At 37.3% G+C, this 24695-nt stretch overlaps 2 protein-coding genes across 4 annotated transcripts in view; both read left to right on the top strand.

Annotated features, from left to right (window-relative positions):
• Nucleotides 1–1520: 1520 nt before the first annotated feature.
• LOC105287970 (UDP-glucose 6-dehydrogenase) lies at nucleotides 1521–6638 on the top strand. Its single transcript, XM_011353877.3, has 6 exons — nucleotides 1521–1788; nucleotides 2895–3364; nucleotides 4007–4204; nucleotides 4290–4736; nucleotides 5214–5369; nucleotides 5767–6638. The coding sequence occupies exons 2-6, from the start codon at nucleotides 2900–2902 to the stop codon at nucleotides 5941–5943; spliced, it is 1443 nt and encodes a 480-aa protein (XP_011352179.1). The 5' UTR covers nucleotides 1521–1788; nucleotides 2895–2899; the 3' UTR covers nucleotides 5944–6638.
• A 1693-nt stretch (nucleotides 6639–8331) lies between these two features.
• LOC105287968 (TGF-beta receptor type-1) overlaps nucleotides 8332–24695 on the top strand; it is a 36469-nt gene continuing 20105 nt past the window's right edge. For 2 of the 3 annotated variants that reach the window (XM_011353875.3, XM_011353874.3), the window contains exons 1-2: nucleotides 8332–9746; nucleotides 16655–16769. In XM_011353875.3, coding sequence (XP_011352177.1) covers nucleotides 9662–9746; nucleotides 16655–16769 — 200 coding nt within the window. In that variant the 5' untranslated portion in view covers nucleotides 8332–9661. Of the gene's footprint in view, nucleotides 9747–16654; nucleotides 16770–23145; nucleotides 23301–24695 lie in introns of all 3 variants that reach the window. The other variant, XM_011353876.3, reaches the window with a different exon arrangement.

The following is a 24695-nucleotide window of genomic DNA, read 5'->3' as shown; positions in this document are numbered from 1 at the left end:
CCAATTCCAACTCCTGTAGCTTTGCCACGGTCAGTCGTGCAGTGTGCGGTCGAGCATTATCATGCAACAGCATTGGCATTGACCGATTGACCAATTTCGGTTGTTTAATAGCAAGTTGTTGCATCATTTCGTCCAGTTGCTTGCAATATACTTCAGCCGTTATCGATGTACCAGGTTTCATAAAGTTGTAGTAGATAACACCTGACCTGGACCACCAAACAGTCACCATAAGCTTCTTCTGTGTAATATTGGGTTTCGCGTGATGTCTCGGTGGTTCATCAGCGTTCAACCACTGATGTGAGCGTTTACGATTGTCGTAGAGTATCCACTTTTCATCGCAGGTCACAATTCGATTAAAAAAAGATCCATTTTTGTGACGGGAAAGCAAAGAAAGGGAAGCCTCTAGACGTTGCGCCTGCTGCGCATCGGCCAATTCGTGCGGGACCCATTTGTCCAACTTTTTTATCTTACCAATTGCAGCTAAATGAACCAATATGGTGAGTATGGAAACATTGAATATCGATGCCAATTCACGTGTACTTTGAGATGGATCGGACTCTACTACGGCTCTCAAGTGATCATTGTCCACCTTCGTCTTTGGTCTTCCACGTGGCTCATTAGCGAGGCTGAAATCTCCATCTCTGAAGTTTTTGAACCAATTGCCCACCGTTGCTTTAGTAGTTGAACCTTCACCAAATACAGCGTTGATATTACGAGCTGTCTCCGACACTGTGGTTCCACGGCGGAACTCATATTCATAAATCACACGAATTTTGGACTTTTCCATAGTTCTATAAAAAAGAATCCACCAATAAAACTAATGAAGATATTTGAACAAACAAATATGACATTTGAAGAGCGAACATACATCTATCACACTAACCTAACCTGATACTGACGTCTGGCGCCAAATTTGAGATAACAAATGTTAAAGATGACGCTTTTACATTTGTAAAGTTTCATACTTAATGACCCAATATATCATATGTCGAATTATGATTTACCGCTTGATCGAGAATAATGGACTTTAATGACATCCTACATATCATACGCTGAAAGGTCATTATAATGTAACACGCTGGTTACACTTTAATACGCTCTTTAACATATATATCCCAGTTAATCAACTTGAAATTTTGTACGTTATTCTATTTTCTCAGTTTCTATGACAAAAGAGAACAGTCGCGCGATTATTAAATGTTGCATCGAAAAATATTTGAAAAGTATAAATTTATTATTCTTATATTTATATTTATCTATTTGTTTATCAAGACTAAAGTTCACAATCAAACGAATTCAATTCCCACGGTCATTATAAAGCTACTAAAGTTACAAGCACGTTGAAACTGACAAATTTCCCTTGTCACGTGTTACAAATATCCATGGTGCGACCGCGCCAATTTCGGGCGCATGCTCGCGTAAATGATTATCATGAATGACTTCAGAAATACGCTACAGCGTTGCCAGTTGTTCGCGCATGCGCCATTGCAACGCCGACGTGGCAACGTGGTCGCTCCGGCGCGGCCTCGGCGCCTCCACTTCACAGCATCGTGAAACTACGGGCGCACGGCGTTCAGGGAATTCCGAGTGTGACAAGTGCATGTGACGCGAATGAACGAAATCGTCCTTTTCTTGTGAAAGCTACGTGCGTCCCCTTGTTCGCGACGGGCCGTAGCTCGCGTCCCGGAGATCGTTTTCATGTTACATCTCCTCCGATCAGGATAGAGTCCGTTCTTTCAGCCGATCTGTCATTCTTTTAGCTGAGCTGTCGTTCTTTCAGTTAAGCAGGTAATCAAATGAAACGTTTTTTCTTGGAATCTTGAGCGAATCGAATTGTATTTCTGCATTCCGTAACTGTATTTTTATATATTTCGAGTCACTCCGTGAGCAACAATTGCTTCGCAATTTTATTTTCGGATGCTTAACTGGGTATATAGTTTTTAGTCGTTTTGTTAATTTCATTAAAAACACATGATGATATTTCTGGCACGATACAATAAATTAAAAATTATACCTTGAGTCAGAATGTGGAAAGAAAAACTTGCAATCAATAATAAATCATGAAATATTGATGGAGAACAAGTGCAGAGGAGGCGGAGAGCGTGCCTGGACTACCGTTGATATGACATTGTCATAAAGCTGGTAGATAGATATATTTTTATCGGTTTCCGGGCATTGGCGTCACTCGAACGATGAGCACTTTTTCTTTGTGAAAATATCTTTGTACAAAATAGATGTATAATAAGTAAAAGTATTCTCTTCAGAGTATTTGCTTGTTAGCAATCTTTTAGTGTGAATGTTTTTGTAATTCAAATATATTTTTATCATATCCCGTGTTTAATATTGTATTGCAAAAACACATTTAACGAACATAATTTGTTAACTGATCGAATTTCTTAGATAAATAGATGTTAGCAAAGTAGTGCAAGTTTTCCCACTTCTGTTATCATCTGTTAGGTCAATTTTATCAGCTCGTAAATATCTCTTCAAGATATTAATGTATTTGCGCGATACTGCAAAGTGATAAGGCATGTTCTTCTATTCTTTATCAAATCGTAATTTGAAATAATAGGTATTAAAGATATTCAAAAAGTAAATGTACATATCTATTTGCGTTCTAGTTCTGCTGTACATGCATACAGATGCATGTTAGCAACTATGACTCAATACGTTCACTTAAAGTGACAGAAAGCATTATTTATGAGGATCATTATTTAGAACTCTTTTGCTTTAATATATAATTCTTGATCAAATAAATCAAATATCTATAAATTACTTTGTATAATTTCTTTTTACATAAAACGGCTTATAAAACATTTGCGATATCATGCGATACTCTACGTGCATAATTTTAAGCATAACTGCAATGTGAAAATTTATCAATAATTTTGCAGGCAAGATGACTGGAATTAAGAAAATTTGCTGTATCGGAGCCGGCTACGTGGGCGGACCCACGTGTAGCGTTATTGCACTGAAATGCCCGGAGATTCAGGTAACCGTCGTCGATAAAAGTAAGGAGAGAATAGCACAGTGGAATTCGCAGAAGTTGCCGATATATGAGCCGGGCTTGGATGAGGTGGTGCAGAAATGTCGTGGTAAAAATCTATTTTTCTCTACTGATATCGACACGGCGATCAAGGAAGCCGAACTGATATTCATCTCGGTAAACACGCCGACGAAGACCTTCGGCAACGGCAAGGGAAGAGCAGCAGATTTGAAGTATGTAGAGAGTGCTGCAAGAATGATTGCCGAAGTCGCGACAGGGGACAAAATTGTCGTGGAGAAAAGTACAGTGCCGGTACGAGCGGCCGAGAGTATCTTAAACATTCTGCGTGCCAATCACAAGCCGGGAGTTTCCTATCAGGTGAGAGTTTATTGCACATTATTTCAATCATGATTTAAACATGAAAGCTATTATTTTTTTTTATGACAGTGCAGCTAAGGTGTTATGTTATTTTATCTTTACTGCTAACACAATGATAATTTGATCATTCGCTATTATAATACTATTCATTATTATTTCAATATTACAATTTTGTAATGCGAATTTTGTATTGTAAATTATAATAATTTCTTGAGATAAAACTTTTTTATTTGAAGAGATTTTATCGTAAAAATACTTTTTGTTGGAACGGAACATGGCAAATTAAACCGTACGATAGAAAATGGCAAATTAAAATAGATTTGCCATTTGAGATTTCTTATATCCATAAAATGTCGTGACATGGAAGAAATTAAATATTGAACGGTCTTTCTGAGATTGTAACGTTCGATGGTCGTTGGCGATCGATTACTGAATTACTAATAGTAAATCGCATGATTTCATACTTGCTAAATTAATGTCGTTCAAGGTTGTTGATTTTACGCGACCTGTTCTTATCTCACGTATGCCATTTTCTATTGTACGGTGATCATCGATTTGTGTTCCTTGAATATTGATGATTAATCATTACGTAATCTTTTAATGTCACTTGGAACGAAGTAACGAACGCTTATTATTTTGCAGATTCTTTCAAATCCGGAATTTCTTGCCGAAGGAACCGCTATAGAAGACTTAGTCAACGCGGATCGAGTGTTGATTGGCGGAGAAGATTCACCAGAAGGACAAGCAGCTATCGAGGAACTATGTAAAGTTTATGAACATTGGATTCCACGGGAAAATATTTTGACTACTAATACGTGGAGCTCGGAATTGTCAAAACTTGTGAGTTGTTAATTCTACATTCTAGTATTAGCACTATTAAGGGAGATAATTGTGATTCTAAATAATATTAAATGATATATTTTAGGCCGCAAACGCCTTCCTAGCTCAACGAATATCCAGCATAAATTCGTTGTCAGCGGTGTGCGAAGCCACAGGTGCCGATGTGTCTGAGGTTGCTCGAGCAGTCGGACTTGATTCTCGGATCGGTTCGAAATTCCTCCATGCGTCAGTTGGTTTCGGTGGTTCCTGCTTTCAAAAAGATATTTTAAATTTGGTATACATTTGCGAATGCCTTAATCTGCCAGAGGTAGCGGCGTATTGGCAACAGGTGATCGACATGAACGAATATCAAAAGTCAAGATTCTCCGCGAAGGTCATAGAATCCCTCTTCAATACCGTGACTGACAAAAGAATCGCCATGCTAGGTTTCGCTTTCAAGAAAAATACGGGAGATACGCGTGAATCACCGGCAATTCACGTCGCCAAAACGTTGTTGGATGAAGGCGCCGTTCTTCACATTTACGATCCCAAGGTTAGTACTTTCTCTTTAGATGTTTCATATCTCATCGATCTATGTATATATACATCATAAAATTACGCTGATAAAATTTACACAGAAGTTTAAACTTCCTATATATAAGCATGACGATTTAATTAGGAAATAAATATTAAAGTTGCTTTAACATCTATTCAAATATTTATTAATTGGAAAATATAGCTTGTAAATTTTGTATGCACAAGCAAACGCGTATGTGAAGAAATTTTATTCCGTTTAAGGAAACTTTATATCTCATATATCTTTATCTTTATTTTTCTTGGATTGTTTAATATGAGTTTAAAAAATGTATTTAATTTAATGTAATAAATGTAATTGAGAATTGTGAGAATACTTGAAAGTGACTGGTTCTGAATCCTTTTATGTGCAAAATGGCACGTTTTTTATTCAATATGCTGAGATTTTATCAGCGGATAATCACATTACATTTATGCGATGCCTTTTAATCTGCAGGTCGAGGAAACTCAGATTATTCAAGACTTGACTCATCCGAATGTAACAAATAGTCCTGAAGATGTAAAAAGTCGAATCAGTATTTATAAGGATGCTTATAGCGCAACAAAGAATACTCATGCAATTGTGTTGTGCACTGAATGGGATGAATTTATCGTGAGTATCGTTTTTTGACAATTCATACTTTTGGAATATTTTATTAGTTGAACATGTGCAATCAAAATTTGATTAACTTTAATACAATTCGTTACCTGATTTATTATCAATCTTTTTCTTTCTTATTTTTTAATGTTTTATTATTATTAGCTTAAAATAGAACTATAAGTGCAATTTAGATTTTACTAATGACTGTTTTGGCTAGATAAATTTATTGAACTATTATTACAAAATTACGGTACCTATTTGTTTTATTATATATTTTTCAAACAATCTATATATAATTCGAGCATAGTTCAAAATGTACACAACATAAATTAAATTTTTCTATATGATAACAAATATTATATTATTCTGTTTGAAGAATAGTTTACTATATATAATATATGATTTTCAGCAATTGGATTATACACAGATTTATGCTGGAATGATGAAGCCTGCATACATTTTTGACGGAAGAAAGATTTTGAATCACGATCATCTACAAAGGATCGGCTTCGTTGTTCAAACTATCGGCAAAAGACTGACAAGATTTGCTATTTCGAGAGCGTGGGGTAGTCAGACGCAAATTTAGATAGGGGAATATTTCAATTTATAAACGACACTTCCAATTTAATGAACAATCTACAAACCATGTTTCAAGGATTTCATAAAATTAAGTCGAGTATATTGATGCATTTTTAGGATATCGAATTTTATTATTTTAACAAATATGTTTATCTCTCGTAGAATTATCTTATTGATATAGACTTGCACATCACAATATAGATAATATGAGATGTTTATTTTCTATCAGTATAGTATAAGTTTGTATATAAGTTTATATACCAATTTCTTACATTGATTTTACATAGACGAATCTAAAGAGAAGAGGAAGATTATGGGATTGAATAAACGTCTATTAAAATATTTTTGCAAAAATATTTTAATAAAAAAAAATAATTCCTTTATGTGAATGTAAATTTTTACTTACTTTTTCTCAAAAGGACATTTTACTTTTTACTTTTATCTGTGATACATCGCCTTTGACTTTTCATAAGTCTGAATTCCTAAAAACAGGAAAGCTAGATCCGTCTATGTTGCTATATTACTTCAAATAGTCATGTCTAATTAGATCAAAACATTTTTCAACAACTTTAATAGTCTCAATCATTGAATGAATGAAGCGAGTGTACGTGCGATGCAATATTATGCGTGCGCAGTGAAATGACGAGAAATTAAAAATCGATGATTTTAAAGCATTATGAACAAATTATACAAATGCTAGTTTTATTGGTCTCTGCAGTTATTTTATCAGTTTACTTTATCAGTTGTAATGAATATTTTTAATTAATACTTTTAACGCATACTTTATATATTAAAAAAATTATGTATTAATAATTAATAATACATGATTTTAAAAGAACGCGCATTTATTATCAAGTTATTAAAAAGTGTAATTTTTCTTTCTGATTATTTTTACATTAATTACTGTTTGGAAAGTTATATTTAGGAAACACTTATGTTAATATATATTTCATTTTAATGACAAACTGATATAACATATATAACGGAATTTTTATACAAAATTGTTTTTATTTTATATTCGCGCGTTTATATAAAACATATCGTGTTAGGTAATCAGATTTGTGAAAAATTTTAATGGACATTAAATTATTTTGTCAATTTTTCCAGATATTGTTAATTAATCAATCTATATAATACATTTTTCATGTATTTGTTATTATCAAAATTATTTTCAGTGAACCTGAGATGATATTTACAGTATTATGTCAGCTTTTAAAAAACAATAGCTTTTGCGACCAAGGCCGCAAGGCGTACAATAAGTTTTTAATATTACTTGTACTTTATTAATAAACACTGTAGTGATAACGTCGTGTATTATCTAAAGTTAGAAAAATTAGTTTGACAAGTATATTGTATCAATAATGAACGAGTTTTTACAATGTTGCCACATCGCGTTTTAATCCTATATACATTTCTATACATATGTACATATATTATATTTACAAATTGCATAATGCGTATATTGTGCATAGTTTGTAAGTATATGTTACAAACTTTATAAATAAATTCTTCATAGAAATATGAATTTGATTAATGCCTTCACACAATAAAATTTGTTAGAATAAGCAGCCACGAATATTGTAAAAAGAGTGATGGCCAATCATTAATTTTTGTTAAGAAAATTGAAAAAATAAATTTTATTCATGTATTTGTAATTTATGCTGTATATTGTTACTTTTTTCTTGAATAATGTAAGACATTTAAGAACTAAAATACTTAGGATTAAAGAATTTTTGCCATAGATCAATATATGATAATTGTTTTGCGTTTCTATTGCAGTGCAATATAGACTATAAATATATCAAATTATCTCATCTTCTCAATTGCGATTCTAATTGTAACACTTTCTGTCATTGTAATTGGAATTTAAAGTGCTACATAACTAACGCATGCGCAAATTGGCGCATACGTCTTGCAATGGCGTATCAACTCTCCCATATACCCTGCTGCTGATACGACGAAATCTACGCAAAATAATATTAAAAAATGGCGGCTAGATAATCTATCTTATATCTTCAAAAAATATTTTGATGGATTGAACTGGCATATATTCCTTAATAATACAATTTTTAAAAAATAAAATACAAATTCTCCGTTTTACTCAGTTTTGATAAAAAAAGCCAAATTGTGCTTTCTATAAACTGTAATGTAAAATACATGAATATGTAATAATTAGATAGTTCAAAAGTTTGTGCAAAATTAATATATAATTAATATTTATATTATTAATATTTGTATATAATTAGTAGTTAAATTTTTTAATTTCAGAATCTGCTCATGTTGTGTTCTTTTAAATAAAATTTCAATAAAAATAAACACGCGCTTAGTTTCTATATCTTTATATATAAAAATATATAGTAAAAAGGAATGACTTTTTATTATGTTTACACACTATTTTAACTTTTTTACTATTTTGTTTTTCCAGTTCAACATGAAATGGAACTGCAAGAAGCAAGCACTCCAATCTTTAATCTCTATAAATAATATGCCGATGACGCATTTCGAAGTAATAATCAATTCACAAAAAATAGATAAAAAATATGTAAAAAAGGGAAAGACATGTAGATTCTATCTTTCTTATTTCTATCGAACTCATTTCTACATCTCAGATTTATCTCGATTTTTAACGGGAGAGATGAAGGAGCGGCGTGCGAGCATACGACCCTGAAGAAAACAGCGATGTTTCGCAAAGCGTTATCGGCCGTGGAAGCAGCGGCGGTAGCGACGGCAGTAGCAGCAACACGAGTCGTTGCTCGACGATCGGAGTGAAGAGTCGCTCTGGTGAGCGTGCCGCGTGACAGCCGCGTTCGAGAGTTGCGCCGAAGTTGCAAAGTGCCGACGACGACGACGACGTCGACAACAGCGACGATGACGATAGTGCGCAGTTTGGCATTGTACATGCGGGACGAAATCTGTTGACGCGCGGCTGCCGGTGATATCCTTCGTGAACTAAACGGTGAAATTGTCTCGCGGTGTCGGTCTCGCGGTTCCTCGCCGTGCTCTTCGCAGAGCGATAGGCCGGGCCTGTCGGTAGGAAAATGGCGGCGCGCCTTCCGCGGCGAAGACGTCGCGCGACGGCGACGAGGTGCATCTGAGGAATCGCCACCCCGCGTCTCTCCGGAACCCTTCCACCCTTCCACCCTTCGCGACCCTTGGCGGGCGATAACCCTCCGGCGACGGTTGTTCGATCGGTCGGGGGGCCGCGAGAGCGAGGCGGCGTGCTCACCTCGGAGCGACGTTCGCTCCAAGCGACGGCGTGCACGGCCGTGAAACAACGCTCGCGGGGAACGGCGGGCGTCGGGCGTGCGGTGTGGCGCGGTGCGGTGCGGCGCGGCGGGCACCGCGCTCGCTCTCGGAAGTGACGAGTGCTCTCGCGCTCCTCTTATGCGAGTGAGAGCCGCGCGTCCGCGGCATCGGCAACGGCAGCACGAACAGCGCCGACAATCGCGGTGACAAGTGTTCCGTCACGGCGGGGCGACCCCTCGCCTCACCCTCGCGCCCACCGGAGGATGATACCGCGATCGGCAGCAACGGTCGTCGCCGCCCGCGAGTCTCGCGTGCGACTCCGCCGCGATCGGCATTGAGTCGCGCGGCGCCGTGCCAAGGCCAACGGCGTTCCTCGGCGGAGTGCCGCGACGACGATAATACCACGACCGGATCCGCGACAGCGGACGGCGCGATCGCCACGGCGGACCACCGGCTGCTCCCGCGGAAGCTCAGCGAGGATGAGAGACGTCCGCGACGCCGGCATGGCGAGCTTCCTCGCCCTGGCGCTCCTCTGTTTGCTGCACGCGTCGTGCCCCGTGGATGGTACGCGATACTTGTTCTTTTAGTCTCATGAGAGATCTGTCTTACGTTAATGATGTCTGTTCATTCTCGGCTCATATTAGAGAGTTTTTGCAACGCGATCCGATGAAAGTTGCGTTTACCAGTGAATGATAATGCAAATCCGTAATGTAGAAATTGCGTAATGATCGCGGCTCACGTCAGCTGCAAAACATGTTTATTATTATAAACTGGAATATTATGCGGTATTGCGAAAAGCTGTAAGCCTCACAAAGTTACAATTTGTCAGCGAAACGTCATTGCCTTGCTTGAATTAAGGTGACTCGAATAAAAACCAAGACCAAGCCATGTAACACAGTTGTTAAATATATTTTATCGATTGGTCGATTGGTTTCTAGAACAAAACGCGAAGAAGCAAAATTCGCGAAGTTTGAAGTTCTTGAAGTATGATATAAATACAATCGCAAACAAATTATCTTAATCTTTGTGACGTAATTTAGCAAATATAACACACTTTCTTATCTACAATGGACCATGTCATATCTCCCGAAGTGCAGATGAAAGCAGCTTGATAAAATAATACGTTGCATACTGCATACGGCTCACATTCGAGAAACAAAACGTGCTCACTTTACACAATACAATGTTAAAATCAAATTGTAAACTTAAAGAAGATCAAGTATCTATTTTAGAATAGTATCTTGGACTTCTTGTTAAACTTTGATAAACGCGGTTTAGAAAGATCTTTGATCATCATTATTACGAAATATTACGACTCGATCGAATACGTGTGTGTAAACAATTTCACTTTCTTTTTCTGGGCAATTGGCTAGTTCTATTCTAATCAAAGTTACGTTAAAATTCTGAAAGCTGCATTCCAACTCTGAACAAATTTCGAAGGAGGAAGTCGGAATATCAAAAAGAGATGAGAACGCAATAATTTCGAGGGATTTCTTTGCTGCACTTCTGTTTATCCCACGCATTACGCTTTGTGGACGATCCCTCTGCCATGGTGTGCGTTTTGCTTGCGCGTATGCGTGCAGTCTCCCTCTTTCTTCCTCTCTTTTTTCTCTTTCATGTTTTCTCTCTTTCTTTCCCTCTCTTTTCCTCTCTTTCTGTGTTTTTGTCCGCGCTCTCGCTCGTTCTGTTGTTCTCTGTGTAGCTCGCGCGTCTCTGTCTCTTCCTTCGTCCCTTCTTTCCAGTCTCCGCTTCTCCTCTCTAACCCGTTCCCGCTCTTTCTCCCCTTCAACGGCGCGCACATAACGTTGCGTAAGTAACGCGTCGTCGTGTACAGAAGGGCCGTTTAATCTCGTTGCTGCACGAGGTCCAAAAAGCATGCGGAAGGGTGAGCCGGTGCAGTCGGTACCTACGGCACGCTCTCCGCGACTCCGTTTCCAAGAGCCGCGCCGTGTCGGAGCGCGCTTTAACCCTTCGGTACACCGTTATGGCTGTTTTAACCCTTTTACGATAACCGCTTTCTCTCCGCTCAGAATTTATGGCAAAACTTCCGCACTTTCGATTAATCCTTTACCTGTGGGATAAAAAGGCAAAATAATACCGCGATTTCGCTAATCTGTGATGGACGAAAATTCGGAAATGACGTGGTCGAGCGAATTGCGCAAAATAAAGAATATTGTTCTCCATAACGAAAATATAGTTTTTTAAACAATATCAAGGTTTTACGCGCGGAACGAAAATTTATCGTTTTTTTATGACAGCTTTTTTATGGTCAGTTAACATGAAATAATATAAATAAAGGGTATAAAGTTCTGTTTTATAGGCATTTTGTTTACGGGGTTTGTTCCGGATATCCACACAATACAAAAATAGACAATCGTTCGAATCGTACGATGGTTATCCTCATGTAATCGCCACGTTCACTCGATGTATGCTCCGTTAAACAACTGCCTCATGCTTCAATCCGACGCAAGAGATGGTAAGCATGTAAGCAGTCGGATCTATGCTATTTATTCTCCAGATAACTGTTACTCTTCGTTGTGGGTGAGCGATCGTTGGTATAGCTCTTGAGATTTTTAAATCGTTGAATTCTTAACATCGTTCAGTTGTTTAGGTACTCACAGAGAAAATCCACGAACAAATCCAAAAGAGTTTCAAAATTGCATTTCTACTACATTTCTAGTACAAGATCAATTCTTTCTTTTTTGTGTGCAGTTATTTGCTATATATTTGCTATATTCGCTTTACATGTGTATGCTTAATGCATTTAAATAATAGACAAGAAAGAGATTCAGGATGTTTCAATGTAAAGCAAGATTTTTATGTTTATTTCTATACTTTTGCACAAAATATTGCATTAAGTTATCTTAAAGTTATCGTTATGTTTTCGATATATTCTAATGAGTTGCGAAAGAATAAAATGAATAGAAAACAATAAGAAATGACTCGAAACTAAAATTTCGTTTTGTCATGCTTTTATTCATCACCGATGTATCCAATCGCGATATTACATAGATTTATGGTAATGTCCAGAAGTAAAACAGTGATTCTAGCAATTATTCGCGGTAGATATGCAACGTTTTGCATAAGTATGTCGCAGGATTTCAGTTTTGTTCTACATTCTATAACTATATAAGTATATAAATATATATAAGTATTTGGAACCTACGCAACGAGTAAACTTGTTTACTACTTTGTGTTTATATTTTTATATCGTCATCTGCGTTCTTATCTTCATATCTATATTTAATTACGATGTGCTATCTGGGATCTAAATCTACCTTGTAAATTTTCTGAACGCAATCCAATTTCAATTCCGATCAATGTATTTGCAAGAGAATATCATTTAATGCCAATTAGTATTTGTATTAATTTGCACAACTTTCAATATACACGTATGTATTATTGTGTCCGACACAACAGAAATTATACTATCTGAAACATAGAATATACCTGTGTCAACAATTACAAAATTAAATCACCCGTATTTTCCATTGCCAAGAACATAATTATATTTCCTCGGTGATTGAGGTCATGATCGGTTATTTCGAACTCGTGCATATTTTATGCCTTTGTAATAAAAGCGTATTTTACTCTCACGATATAATAATGCTTATTTGCTAAAATTATATTATTTACTGTGCGATACATGCGTTATTCAAATTTATTTGTAGTAATGAAAACATTTTCATTTTTATTAATTTATTTTATTCATTTTATAAATAAGTTGACTATAAGTAAAAACATGATTAGCCCAAAGAAAATGTTTTCTCATTTTAACAAGAATCTGTGCAATCAAAAAGTAACGCAAAGAAATGGAGAATTATTCAAATAACATGAAAATATGCTTGATACTTGTTTTATGTTGTTACGGCTCGTTCAGAAACGCTCAATTTAATGATATCGTTGGCGTAATGAAAGGAGCTTGTCCTCTCTCTGTTTCTCTCTCTCTCTCTCTCTCTCTCCACTTTTCTCTCTATCTTACTGTCTCTGTTCTTTCTCTCTTGCATGTATTATACATGCACATACACCTTCTATTTCCAACTCTCCTTTGTACTTTTTATATTTGTTTTATAGTATCTTCGTTATATCTTCTCCTCTTACGACGAGACCGAAGGATTCGATGCTTGGTAATTGTTGTGCATGCAAATCGGGCTCTTGAATCCTCATTGAAAAAGCAGCACACGCTTCGACGTTCCTGTGACCGATAGACGAAGCGCCGTGCGCGTTCACTTCTTCGTCCCGACGGCGACGGTACATTGCTATTCTATGGATTCTTACGGGCCATTAGCGTTTGCAAGTTGCTTGATAAAACGCCCGTGGATCCAGCGAAATGACCAGCTATCGCTGCAACGATGATCACGAGATTCCATGCATACATACACGTCTATGCATAATATTGCGTCGCGTTCATGTAAACGCAAATATTGATTGATGTCTAAAAGACATATTAACTTTATTAAAAGAATAGCTATTGAAGGAACAATAAGAAAATGCGGCTGATGAAAAATTGTTTATTTCTCGTTTATTTAATAGTAAAGTGAAATTTTTCACGTGTATTTTTCAATTAGTTAGTTTTAAAACTTACGTATGCATAAGTGTTTTATTTTAACTTTTAATTACAGACGGTAAATATTTATCTGTAATTCCCAAATTTGATTAAACATTAATATTTATTATGCTATTATTGATTGTGACACGTATAGCATACGTAAATTCATGTGCCATTTATAATTTATATGATATTATATAATTGATGATGATATATGTAATTTATGAGGGAGACATGTATTCTCTCAAGAATAATGTAATTTATACCTAATAATTTTTTTATTTGCATAAGAGATAATAATAAATTATAATTTGCGTATTTCTTTTTGAAATTTCTATTGTTTTAACGAAATTTGGCATTGTAACTGGGATATTGTGACTGAAATGGACAATAGCCGTTTACAGCGGCATTGGAAACCATAAAACGCATGTGATAAATACCATTATATTGCAGAACATTTGATAAGAGCGTCATATATCTCTGTCGTAAGTTTTCGGTTGTAATCTACGATCAACACGACATTTGTATAAACCGAAATCGCAATACGTTGATAATATTTAACGCGCGCGTCGCTTCAGTATCCAATAAAACGTTGAAGTCATAATATTTTCTCCAGGGAGATATATGGTGGGAGGTCGAGTGACGCGATTTTGATCGATATCAGGTAACAAAAAAATATCTGCCTGTCTCTGTCTCTTGACGAACAAGACGTTGCAATAAATATACGTACTGTTCTAAAACAACCGATCAACAATCATGATATATTAATTTATTTAAGAGATTCTTTCTTGGCGGATATATAATTTTAGATTAATTTCTTCTACACAGTCTAGTTAGTGCAATTTGCAATTTTTAACATCGGGATAATATTGAAAATGCAATAATAGTTTACTCCTAGGTTTACTCCGTGCAAAAAATATGCATATGACTGGTTAGTCATCAAGATTTGTTATTTAATGTCACTTAAGATTTGAATAATTTATATTGCGGCGGAAAAATTATTTACACTTCACACGTGTATTTACGTAGTGTATTATAAGTGCGCTTTAATACATTTTATTATTCTGTTCAAGTGGAAATGGACGCATTCGTTGTATTAATCAAAGAATTACATTGCACAAAAAAAAACCAATAACTAATGTCGATTGCAGTTATGTAAACATCATTTGCATCGTTTTTTACCCTTTGGTGTTGTACGTCAGAGATACTCTTGGCTCAAGTATGCTTTGATTGTATTTTTGCCACATGTTTAGCATTAAAATTGATTGATTTGATAATTTAACATTCGTACTGAGAATTCATTATATTTATAAAACTCGGAATCATGCGTTTCAACGTTAGTGTATCAAAAACAGAAACGTGATTATTGTTTGGCGTACGGATTGCATTATGAATGTATTATAGAGTTAGCAATCGCGATATTGACTGTTGAATTGTAAATTCGATCCAGATAGAAATCGCGCGATGGTTACGCTATAGCATTAATTACTGCTTGATCGATGGAATATCTTTCCTATCTTAAAGTTTCATCGTTACGTTAACTGGACCATTAGGGAATTAAAATTACTTGTATAAGTATAACGTAATTACGTGTTAATTAGATGGTAGGATAACTTCCTGGGATTGGTTTTATGCATAATTTACAGATGTTGCATTAACATGTACGCATAATTAACATAGATTAATGTGGCAAGAACTAATCTTTTTTATTGTGTAGCTTCTACATTTTCCGTTAACTGTAAAGTGATATTATTTGAAAGTTGCACAAAACGAGAATATCGTATATTTCTATGTAATTTCCATGTAATAAATATGTTGTAATCCGGAGAGTTTTACATTTTTTAACGGTTTTTAAAATGAATATAATTAGATCCAATTTATATTAAATTATAGTAATAAATTTAAAATATCCAGATTTAATTTGCACTTTTTATTTAATATATAAATTATATTTTATGAACATACTTCTTGGCACAGAGTATGATATCTTTCCGGGATGGACGCCAAAAAAAACAAATTTTGATTAAAAAGTTGATGAAAAAGTTTCTGCTCGTTTTATCGAAGGTTCGCATTAACTTCTGTAGAAATAACGATACCTGAGTGTAGTTACTCAAGCTCTCGAAGGTCTTCTTAAGTCCATAATTTTTTTACGACCTGTCCATTTTCTTCCCTTCATCTTGGCGAGCAAAAAGCACACGAAGAGAAGGACAAACCTATCGCGTAATAATGACAGCAAGCTTTTACCAAATTTCTATTTCTATTTTCCAAACATCAATTTATTATTTATTATGTTTCTGTATTGCTGTAAATCGTGCAAAATTTTAAATATTTTATATAAAGTTTCAAATAAATTGCACGTTTTGTGATTATTAAATTAGCTATGAAATAGAAATGCTTTTAATCCTTAATACTTTGCGTATTCTTGGAGCGAGAGACTTTACTTTATAGAACTTTAAATATAAAAATTTTGTAATCATAAACATCTCAATAATTCATCAAAATAATTGAGTTCGAAAAATGTTTAATATATCTCGAAAAAGGATAGCATGTCAATATTTACGAAACTCACGACGATGTTATATTATCGTAAAATAAACTACTCCTCAATTGTGGTAAGTGCCGTATAGCGTTTCACGATAATATCTTCCTACCTATATTTCTTCCATTTCATATCGAAGCACGCAAGCGCTCTTTTGCGAAATTTATTTCACCTCTGGAATTCGATAACATCATATAATCAATATATTTGCATTAACTACAAAAGTTTACGTGGGAACAACAGGAAATTATGAATATCGATAAAAACTTATATAACATTTCCAAAAACTTTATTAATGCTATTTAAATTTAAAATATGCTATACAATAAAAAAACTAAAGATTTTTTGGCTTTAAATTAACAAAATGTCATCTTTTACTTCCAGGAGTGCTGAAGTGCCATTGCGACATTTGTCCGGACACCAATCACACATGCGAAACCGATGGCTACTGTTTCGCTAGTACGAGTCTGGAAAATGACGTCATCACGTATGCTCGGAGGTAATGTATTTGCACGTGGATTTCATTGACGAGTACACGCGATTCACACTCGAGATTCCTTTTTAGCGGCTTTATCTCTTGGTCGTCGGATCTGTTGACTGCCGAATATAACATTCGCTCGAGATCGGCATGCTTCCGGCCTCCAAAAGATATTCTCACCTTCCGCAACGAAAAACTTCTCCAATTGATTTAGTAATTTCTGATATAGTATTCGCTAAGGTATCAGAGTATTGGACGTTTGCGAAATGGTTTCTGCCGCGCGATCGATCAGGAGCATGAAAATCAACTTCGTCTGGAGAGGAAGGTTCAACACGGACGTGTTGCATTGACATTCCATAATGAATGAGACTGTAGTCATTATGACGTCTGGCTCGATGCTTATTAGTGACCGGTCAACGACACTAATGTCAATGCGGATTTTCTAAGCTCGCGGCAAAACAAGATTCAAACTCGTTATCGACTTCACTCGCGTTATCGTATGAACAAATAACTTATCCGCGTTGCAACTTTGCCTGCGTAATCAATCAACGTCGATTCGCAAAGTTGTTCGTTTAGGTAGGCGCGATTGCTCGAAAAGTTCTCATTATCAACTTGTTACTCTCACTTGCCATGCCATGATAAATTTGTTGCTTACACATAAAGTACGTCAATGTCCTAAAAATATTCTATATACGTATTTCTTTTACTTCCATTTTATTGTTATGTAAATTTTAAAATTTTTCTAGACAATATTTTTTACAGAAACAACATAAAAAATATTATTTCCATCATGCTTGAGACCTCATAACTCTAATCATCTAATTTGTAGCTTGTTGTTTTGTCAAATATTTGAGATTGAAGATCCATAAATGATATTTCCGTTCGATTGATCGATGGTTACATAGTAATGAGTTGAGCACGCATTTGATCGTATGCCTCTAAGGCTCACTCGACTTCGTTATTTAAAGTTTCCTTACATAACGTTTATCGCACACGCGGTTTACATTGCATTGGACGGTTCAGGTCACCATCCGCGAGAAGCGCCGCGCAGCCTTCATATCGAACGGCGGCCTTCGGCAGTTTCGGCTTCGACGTCGCGATCGATGCCCTCGTCGTGGTTTCCACGAATGAACGTTTAGCCGGTTTTCCAGCCAGCGCTCTCAGCCCGGGCCATGATTAGCGCCCGTTTCGGCGGAAACGAATTATTGTTGTCGGCGGGTGGTCGCGTTGGTAACGCTAGCAAACGCAACGCGCCGTGAGATTTCAAGTTCGACCGCTGCGAGTCACGAAAATTCTGGTATTCGCGATCGATCTTGCAGGACGGATTCCGGAGCGAAATTCGAAGGTTCCCTTCTCCTCCCCGCCTCCCTCGGTCCCTCTCACCCCACGCGGTATCGATCACGGAATGCATCGAGCAAGTTTATCGCACGCGCGAGAGCGTGGGGGTAGCCACATACAACTTTCAATTCAATTCAATTCAATTCTGGCAGATGAGGTGACACTGCCATGACTAGGGGCTATCGTTTCTGAGATCTCGTAACGTAGACGAGAAACGCTGAGAACGAATTTATACGATGCTCTCGATCTCGACGATCATGCCGGACTGGAATCGGCCGAAACGGATGTCGCAGATGAACGACTTCTCGTGCGGATGTGGAAGCACGAACGCTCATCATCTTCGGTGATCTTTGTCCGTCACGTTCGGACCACTCTCAGCTTTTCTCTCAGTGATATACTCGTGCTCTTATTATGAAAATTACTTGGAAAGTCAAACGGTTAATGGTACTTTGAAGATTCAAGCTGCAGGTTCTGCGGATTCTACGAGTGACACCATTTGGCATTACGAGGGACGACTTTGTTAGTATTTTTAACTTCGCAAATGATGCATAAGTGCATCTAAATTTACGGTAGCTTCGGAAAAGCTTACGAACGTCCGGGAGTAAAAGGTCAAAAGTTGGGAAGATAGCGCAGTATGCGCCTGCAGTGTGCATTGCAAATTCGACCTTCGACCCTGCAAAGATCGACATTTTCTTTATCTTCTGGACATATCTTGTAATATACCATCGTATCAAAGGACGAGTCTAGTATTGGATATATTATATATAATGCTTTCTCCGTTTCAAGTAGAAACAATTCTCAGCCGAGTTGTTATATTCCTAATTTTCTGTTAATATTCGTTTTTGTTAATAAAATATGGATTGTGAATAACTGCATCAGTATCTCAAATAAAGCTGTGTCGCCTGTGAAACTCTTCTGAATTTCATGAAACACTTAGGAGTCTCAGGTCGCAGGCGAGTTTATTGGCGTATCTCTTAATAATCGCGCACGCGCGACGTATAAACCGTGTGCAGCGGTTATAAAACAACCCCGATTCGAGAACGGTGCCCGCTCGAAATCGAAGATCGACCGAGACAGTCCGATTAGTGGCACGATCTGAGGTCACAGACGTGCGGACGGCCCTTAAATGCTTAATGCGCCAGACGGATAATTCGGATAATTTGGCCGGAGATCACATTGAAAATAGCGCGACCGAGATTACTTGATCCGGCCGTAACATAAAAGTGGCACGAAGCAATTTTATATGCAATTGCATGAATGCAAAATATATCAATGCGTCGCGTCGTATGAATCCGTGAGTCGTAGGTGCTGCGTGAGATTTTGCGGAATGTCGATTGAGCGAAAGTAGATCAGAATCGAAGGTGGAGAGTCGCGATTACTTTTACTTGTCTCCATTTATTTTGCAGATCGATAAAATGATCGAATCGTGAAACACCGTGTTGAACATTTCATATAATACATCTTGTATAAATAAATTGCAGTAGTCTGTAAAGAATTGTATATATCGTATGTACGAGATAAATACACGTATGGTACAATAGAAAATCGCAATTGTGCGCATGTGACGCAAAAGCTCAGAAATTCGCGCTTTATTCGGTATAACACAATGCTCTCAAGATGAAGGAAAATGGATAAAACATATAAAACAGCAAAGCACTTTTATGCCAGCATATTCTATTAGGAAAAGTTAATGGATGGATACTTTGAAAGATTCAACCGTATGTTGTTTGAATATACGTGCCACAATTTTATAGATTTAGTTAATAGATAACCCTGTTAGGAAAAAGATACGCGATGAAGTTTTGGAACAAAGACGGGCATAAAGTGTTTCGCGTAAAATTTGCACAAACTTCAGCTTAAGCGATCGAGCGATGCCGCGAGCTTTCCGGATTGTAAACGTGGGATTATGGTGTGTGAAAGGTGCCTCGACCGAAGCAACTGGCTGCCGCCGGAAGCGCCGCGTTTCTGCAACAGCAAGCCGGACACATATCGCTCGCGGATCTGCTGCGATAAAGACTTCTGCAACCTGAATTTATACCCAGTTTTGTTATCTTCCGACTCGTCCGAATTGTCGTCAGGTATTCTTCCAAGAGCCCACGATCGGCGAGGATCTTTTCTGTCTCTAATACGAGTGTGTACAATATAATACAACTCCTACATAACACACCACACCACATCACGTACTAACTCCTACGGAAATCGAGTGGACAGCATGACTTTCGAAATAACAAAAATACATGGCAAAAGAGGAAGTGTCGTCCTGGAATGGACAGCGTCGTAATTAATATGGGTTTCTCGCGGTTGGAAAATACGTGGTGATACAGTAAATATCAGCAAGCAGTGTGACAGTCTTCCTAATTAGTTCAGCGCGCCTAGCTTGTTTGTGCGACAAGAAGTTTAATCAAATAATGTTTTTCATTAATAAAGAGCAACGTAGAGTAAATATTTTAATAGTTTGTTGCTCCTTATCTGCATACATGTTCACATTAATTTTACATACATGGATATTTACACGCGTTCACGTGTGCGTTTACAGGTACATCAGTTGCCCGATCACATGTACACCATGTATCCAATTTTTCGTGAAGTTAACTGTCACAACGGACTTAATAACAACCTTCCTAACGAGATCATTAACTGTACTCCCTGTGATAGTCGAGTGTCGTTGTGTTTTGACTCCTTTGCATTTGCTAGTCCTATCCTTCTAACGAGATATACAAATAACTATAAGATATAAAAATTTAGGTAAAAATCGTTTAATTCGTTCTTGAAATCTCTCGTACTTAAGCTCTTATCGAAATTTTTAAATACGTTATCTGTTTTAGATGTGTTGTCACGCTGCATTTACCTAATATAAAACTTTTTTATCAATATGTTTTATTTTCTACTTTGATAAACCTGGTGATCTCTTCGTTCGCTAGAGTAACGGTGTTTTTAACGAGACAGTTGTCGCAATTTTAAATTTTGTTTTCGACATTCTCGCGTTTCTAACGTGCGTGCTAATACGATTCAACGGAGGCTCGTCTCGCGGAATCAATTACCACACGAATTACCATTCGATCGCAAATCGCAACGAATGCTTGCGTCAGGAAGACACGTATGACGCGATCGACCGTCCGAGAGATTTCGTGGTCGGGCGGTTTGCATGCAATTCACGGCGATCGGATCGCGACGCGCGTTGTGGCTCACCTTGACGCACGTGTCGCGACGAGGCATAATTTGCATATATGCGAATAAAATTCCACACAACGACGATACATCCGGGAAACATTAAGGAAACTGGAATTATTCCGAGCATTAAGACCAGTACTTTCGTTTCGCACGACGTCTTTCTAGTAACAGTTCAGCCGTTAGGCGGAAAAACGGTAATAATCTGTTGCAGGGGCAATATTTAAAATGATGACTCGTAACATACGCTTACGCAGAATAGTATTTACAAATTTAAATATCAGGTTCAACATCGCGAATGTGGCTATATAATCATTTTATGACATGGTTGAAGATAAACTTCGTAGTAAATTAACAAGATCAAGGTAAAGGTCCTCTTCGACGTTAAAGATAGGAAAAGATATGACTCCAAGTCGTGACTTGTGTATATTGCGGCTTATCGTGCTAGGTGTTGTGTTAGGCAAATGGCAGGCTTCTACGTATCGTTGGCGCGCGTTATATAAAAGAGATGAAAAGGAAGAAGAAAAAAGAAAGAAAGAAATTGCATTTCTCATTAAGTATGTGAAACATTGCGCTTTTCCGTAGAGAATAGTAGCCGAGTTTGAGAGATCCCCACTAACACATACTGCATCGTAGTGTTCGCCGTTTGCCCTTAACCCACACCCTCTTTTGCTGTGCCGAGTTCGGAGTTTGTTCAGAATGTGCGAGGTGTGCCTGCTTTGAGAATCCGTTTCCGGCGATCCGGCGCGCCTCTCGACGAACCGAGATCGTCCTTTTCTCGGGTTCGTCGGGGTTACTGTAGTAGAACAAGCCCGCGATCGATAGGGAGACTCGCATCGCGCGAGTCGACGCGGAGCCACCACGTTATATTGTACATACCATCGTGCGGCCCCCGATGCCACCCCGGCAGGAGTCGCAGAATTTCAGGAATCACGAAGATATGCTACTACTGGCTACCCCCACAGGTCAGGTATCACGAGAGTGTGTGAGTTGCACGGTGTTGCGGATTTCTATTGCTCCTCCTCGACTATCAACCCGCCCCCGTTCTCGCATCTTCTTCCGGTTGTTTTTCTCTTATTTTTTTCTTTTTGAGTATTTCTCTCTCGGTTTTGCTGGAGTTTGACTCTGTTTTCTCGATGGCATCCGCATCCGTGTGGATTGTGGTGCGAAATAACCCAATGCGTGCACGTATCCCGCGCGAAAACGCGCTATCGTCTTCTCTATTGGCTAATTGGCGAATGCGTATACATAAGTACATAACGTAATCCGTTCAACGAGATTTCCAGCTTCGCTTTGTCTGGAAGAGATTAGATATCGTACACTAAATGATAATTACAAACGTCGTCATGCAGGCAAATTAAAGAATTAGAAATCAAAGAGCGTCATCAGGCAAATTGAAGAAATTCTATTGAATGCTAGGAAATCCGCGGTATTTTTGGTAGCACGATATGTGATTGTCCGAACCAAAAAATTGAAAGACTTGAAAAATCGAACAGAAATATAAAAGATTCGAATCTCCTCGAGGATCATATATAAATAGAAGAAAGATTCGATGGATCCAACTGTTAAACAAAATTTCTAGAGAACATATACGAAGGCCAACTGCGAAAACGTTTACTTCGTTAATAAAGCATTTGACGTAATACTCGTATTAAATGGCGTTGAAGGTAATCGGCAATATCGGTAAATAAAGAGGCAGCCTTAGAAGCGCGCTAATTCTTTTTTTGTCGTGCTACCAGAAGATTGGATTTCCGTTCGCGTCGGTTTTTGCCTTGAAACCGCACGAGACATTCCCCTTGGTATCTCGTGCCCCGGTGTGAGCGCCCTGCGCACGATTCCGGGTTCTCGTCTTCGCCTCGTTTTCTGAAATTGGTGCAAAATCGGCTTGAAGGTGCGTGCCTAAACAGCTGCCGCCGACGCAGCCCGATCCGCTCATCTTCTGCATGACGAGCGACTCGCGAAACACGACCTTCGTCATCGAGTGCTGCAAAGAGGATTTTTGCAATCGGGATCTGAAACCCCAGCTGCACCCTCGCAACAAAGAAGGTACAGTCCAAATAGACCTGGAAGTTACGAAAACTCTGCAGGTGGCACGGGCTTCTGCTGCAACTCTCCCCTGTCTTACTCTCTCTTTTTCTTTTCTCTTTCTTTTTGTTTTCTTTATTTCTCTCTGTCATTGCGACATTGTAAATACGTTTCCACTCTTCACTTTAGAATTGTTATAAAAAGTTATCTTTTGTTGTCTTATTTAAACTGTGCAAAACTATAGACAACGAATCGGAAGCAGTACATTGCTGGAGATTACTTTGATAATTAAAAGTTTAGCAAAGAGATTGCTTGCGTGAACATAGTATTCGCAGTGTTCTTTTATGATAGCACGGATGACGAAAGCATCTACATTTGAAGATATTTCTAAAAGAAAATTAAGATTGACAAGCGCTGAAATGAAATAAGTAATTGTGTGCATGGCACAAAGCAACTGTGTCTAAGTTTGAAGCCAGACCTAACCCACGCACCTATTTAAGCATTAAAGCGGCAGTTCTACTCAGAACGCAGATCCAACATCTTCGGAAATTGTCAAGCCTTTGGTCACAAGTTTATGTTTGTTTAATCTGACTGTATTGATTTGTACAACTGGCTTAATTTGTACAATTTTTCTGTATATATGTTTGTAATAATCGCTATACTTTTATAATAAACTTAAACAAAATGAATTTTTATTAAATTTCCACGTTTCCTAATCACTACTTACTGTTACGTTCTGGTTTTTGATAAATTCAAGTACAAATAAATAATAAATAAATTCATGAATTTTTATTATATATTTATTGCAATAATTTGATCGATTTGAATGCTTATAAATAGAAAAGTAAACGATGGTATTTATAAGAAACAGTGGTAAAAGGATTTGCACGCGACTTCAAAACATTTCTAGAGACTGATAAAGTGCAAACGGTTAGAGCGTTTTCATGTAGTTGAATTAGCCAATGGTCGCGGACCATTTTTTATGGTCGGAATAATGCGTTACGTCATGGTCTCCGGCAATGTACACGCCTTCGTCTCGCTTGCACTATCTCGCAATCTCAAACTCTCTCTGACACGTTCTTTTGTCGCGCTCTCGCTGCCGTTATCTGTGCGCACGTACATATAGGATGTACCAAAATCACTTAATGACATTTTAAGAGTAGGTTATTTTAATCTGCCCATTTTCTTTTTGAAAAATTATCAACGATGTATCTTCAGTTCATCCAATCCAATCCAATATCCTGATATAATTAAAATTACATTAAACAAAATTAAAATTAGATAAATTAAGACTCCAAATTAAAATTTTCAAAACTTAAAGTTTATTTTTAAACATTAATATTAAATAAGTAATATTCTTCTTTTTGTATCGTTGCATTTTTACATTTTAATTTATTGGATTTTTGAATATTTATA

The sequence above is a fragment of the Ooceraea biroi genome, chromosome 2 (assembly GCF_003672135.1).
Source record: "Ooceraea biroi isolate clonal line C1 chromosome 2, Obir_v5.4, whole genome shotgun sequence".
Taxonomy (NCBI): domain Eukaryota; kingdom Metazoa; phylum Arthropoda; class Insecta; order Hymenoptera; family Formicidae; genus Ooceraea; species Ooceraea biroi.
Note: the sequence above shows the minus strand (reverse complement) of the source record. Positions and strands in the feature narration are given on the sequence as shown.

What these genes read in the sequence shown, in the direction of transcription:
- LOC105287970 (XM_011353877.3), top strand. Translation starts at nt 2,900, where the DNA reads ATGACTGGAATTAAGAAAATTTGCTGTATCGGAGCCGGCTACGTGGGC. An exon ending in GCTCGGAATTGTCAAAACTT is followed by an intron (nt 4,205 to 4,289) that starts GTGAGTTGTTAA and finishes GATATATTTTAG; the next exon opens with GCCGCAAACGCCTTCCTAGC. An exon ending in TTCACATTTACGATCCCAAG is followed by an intron (nt 4,737 to 5,213) that starts GTTAGTACTTTC and finishes TTTAATCTGCAG; the next exon opens with GTCGAGGAAACTCAGATTAT.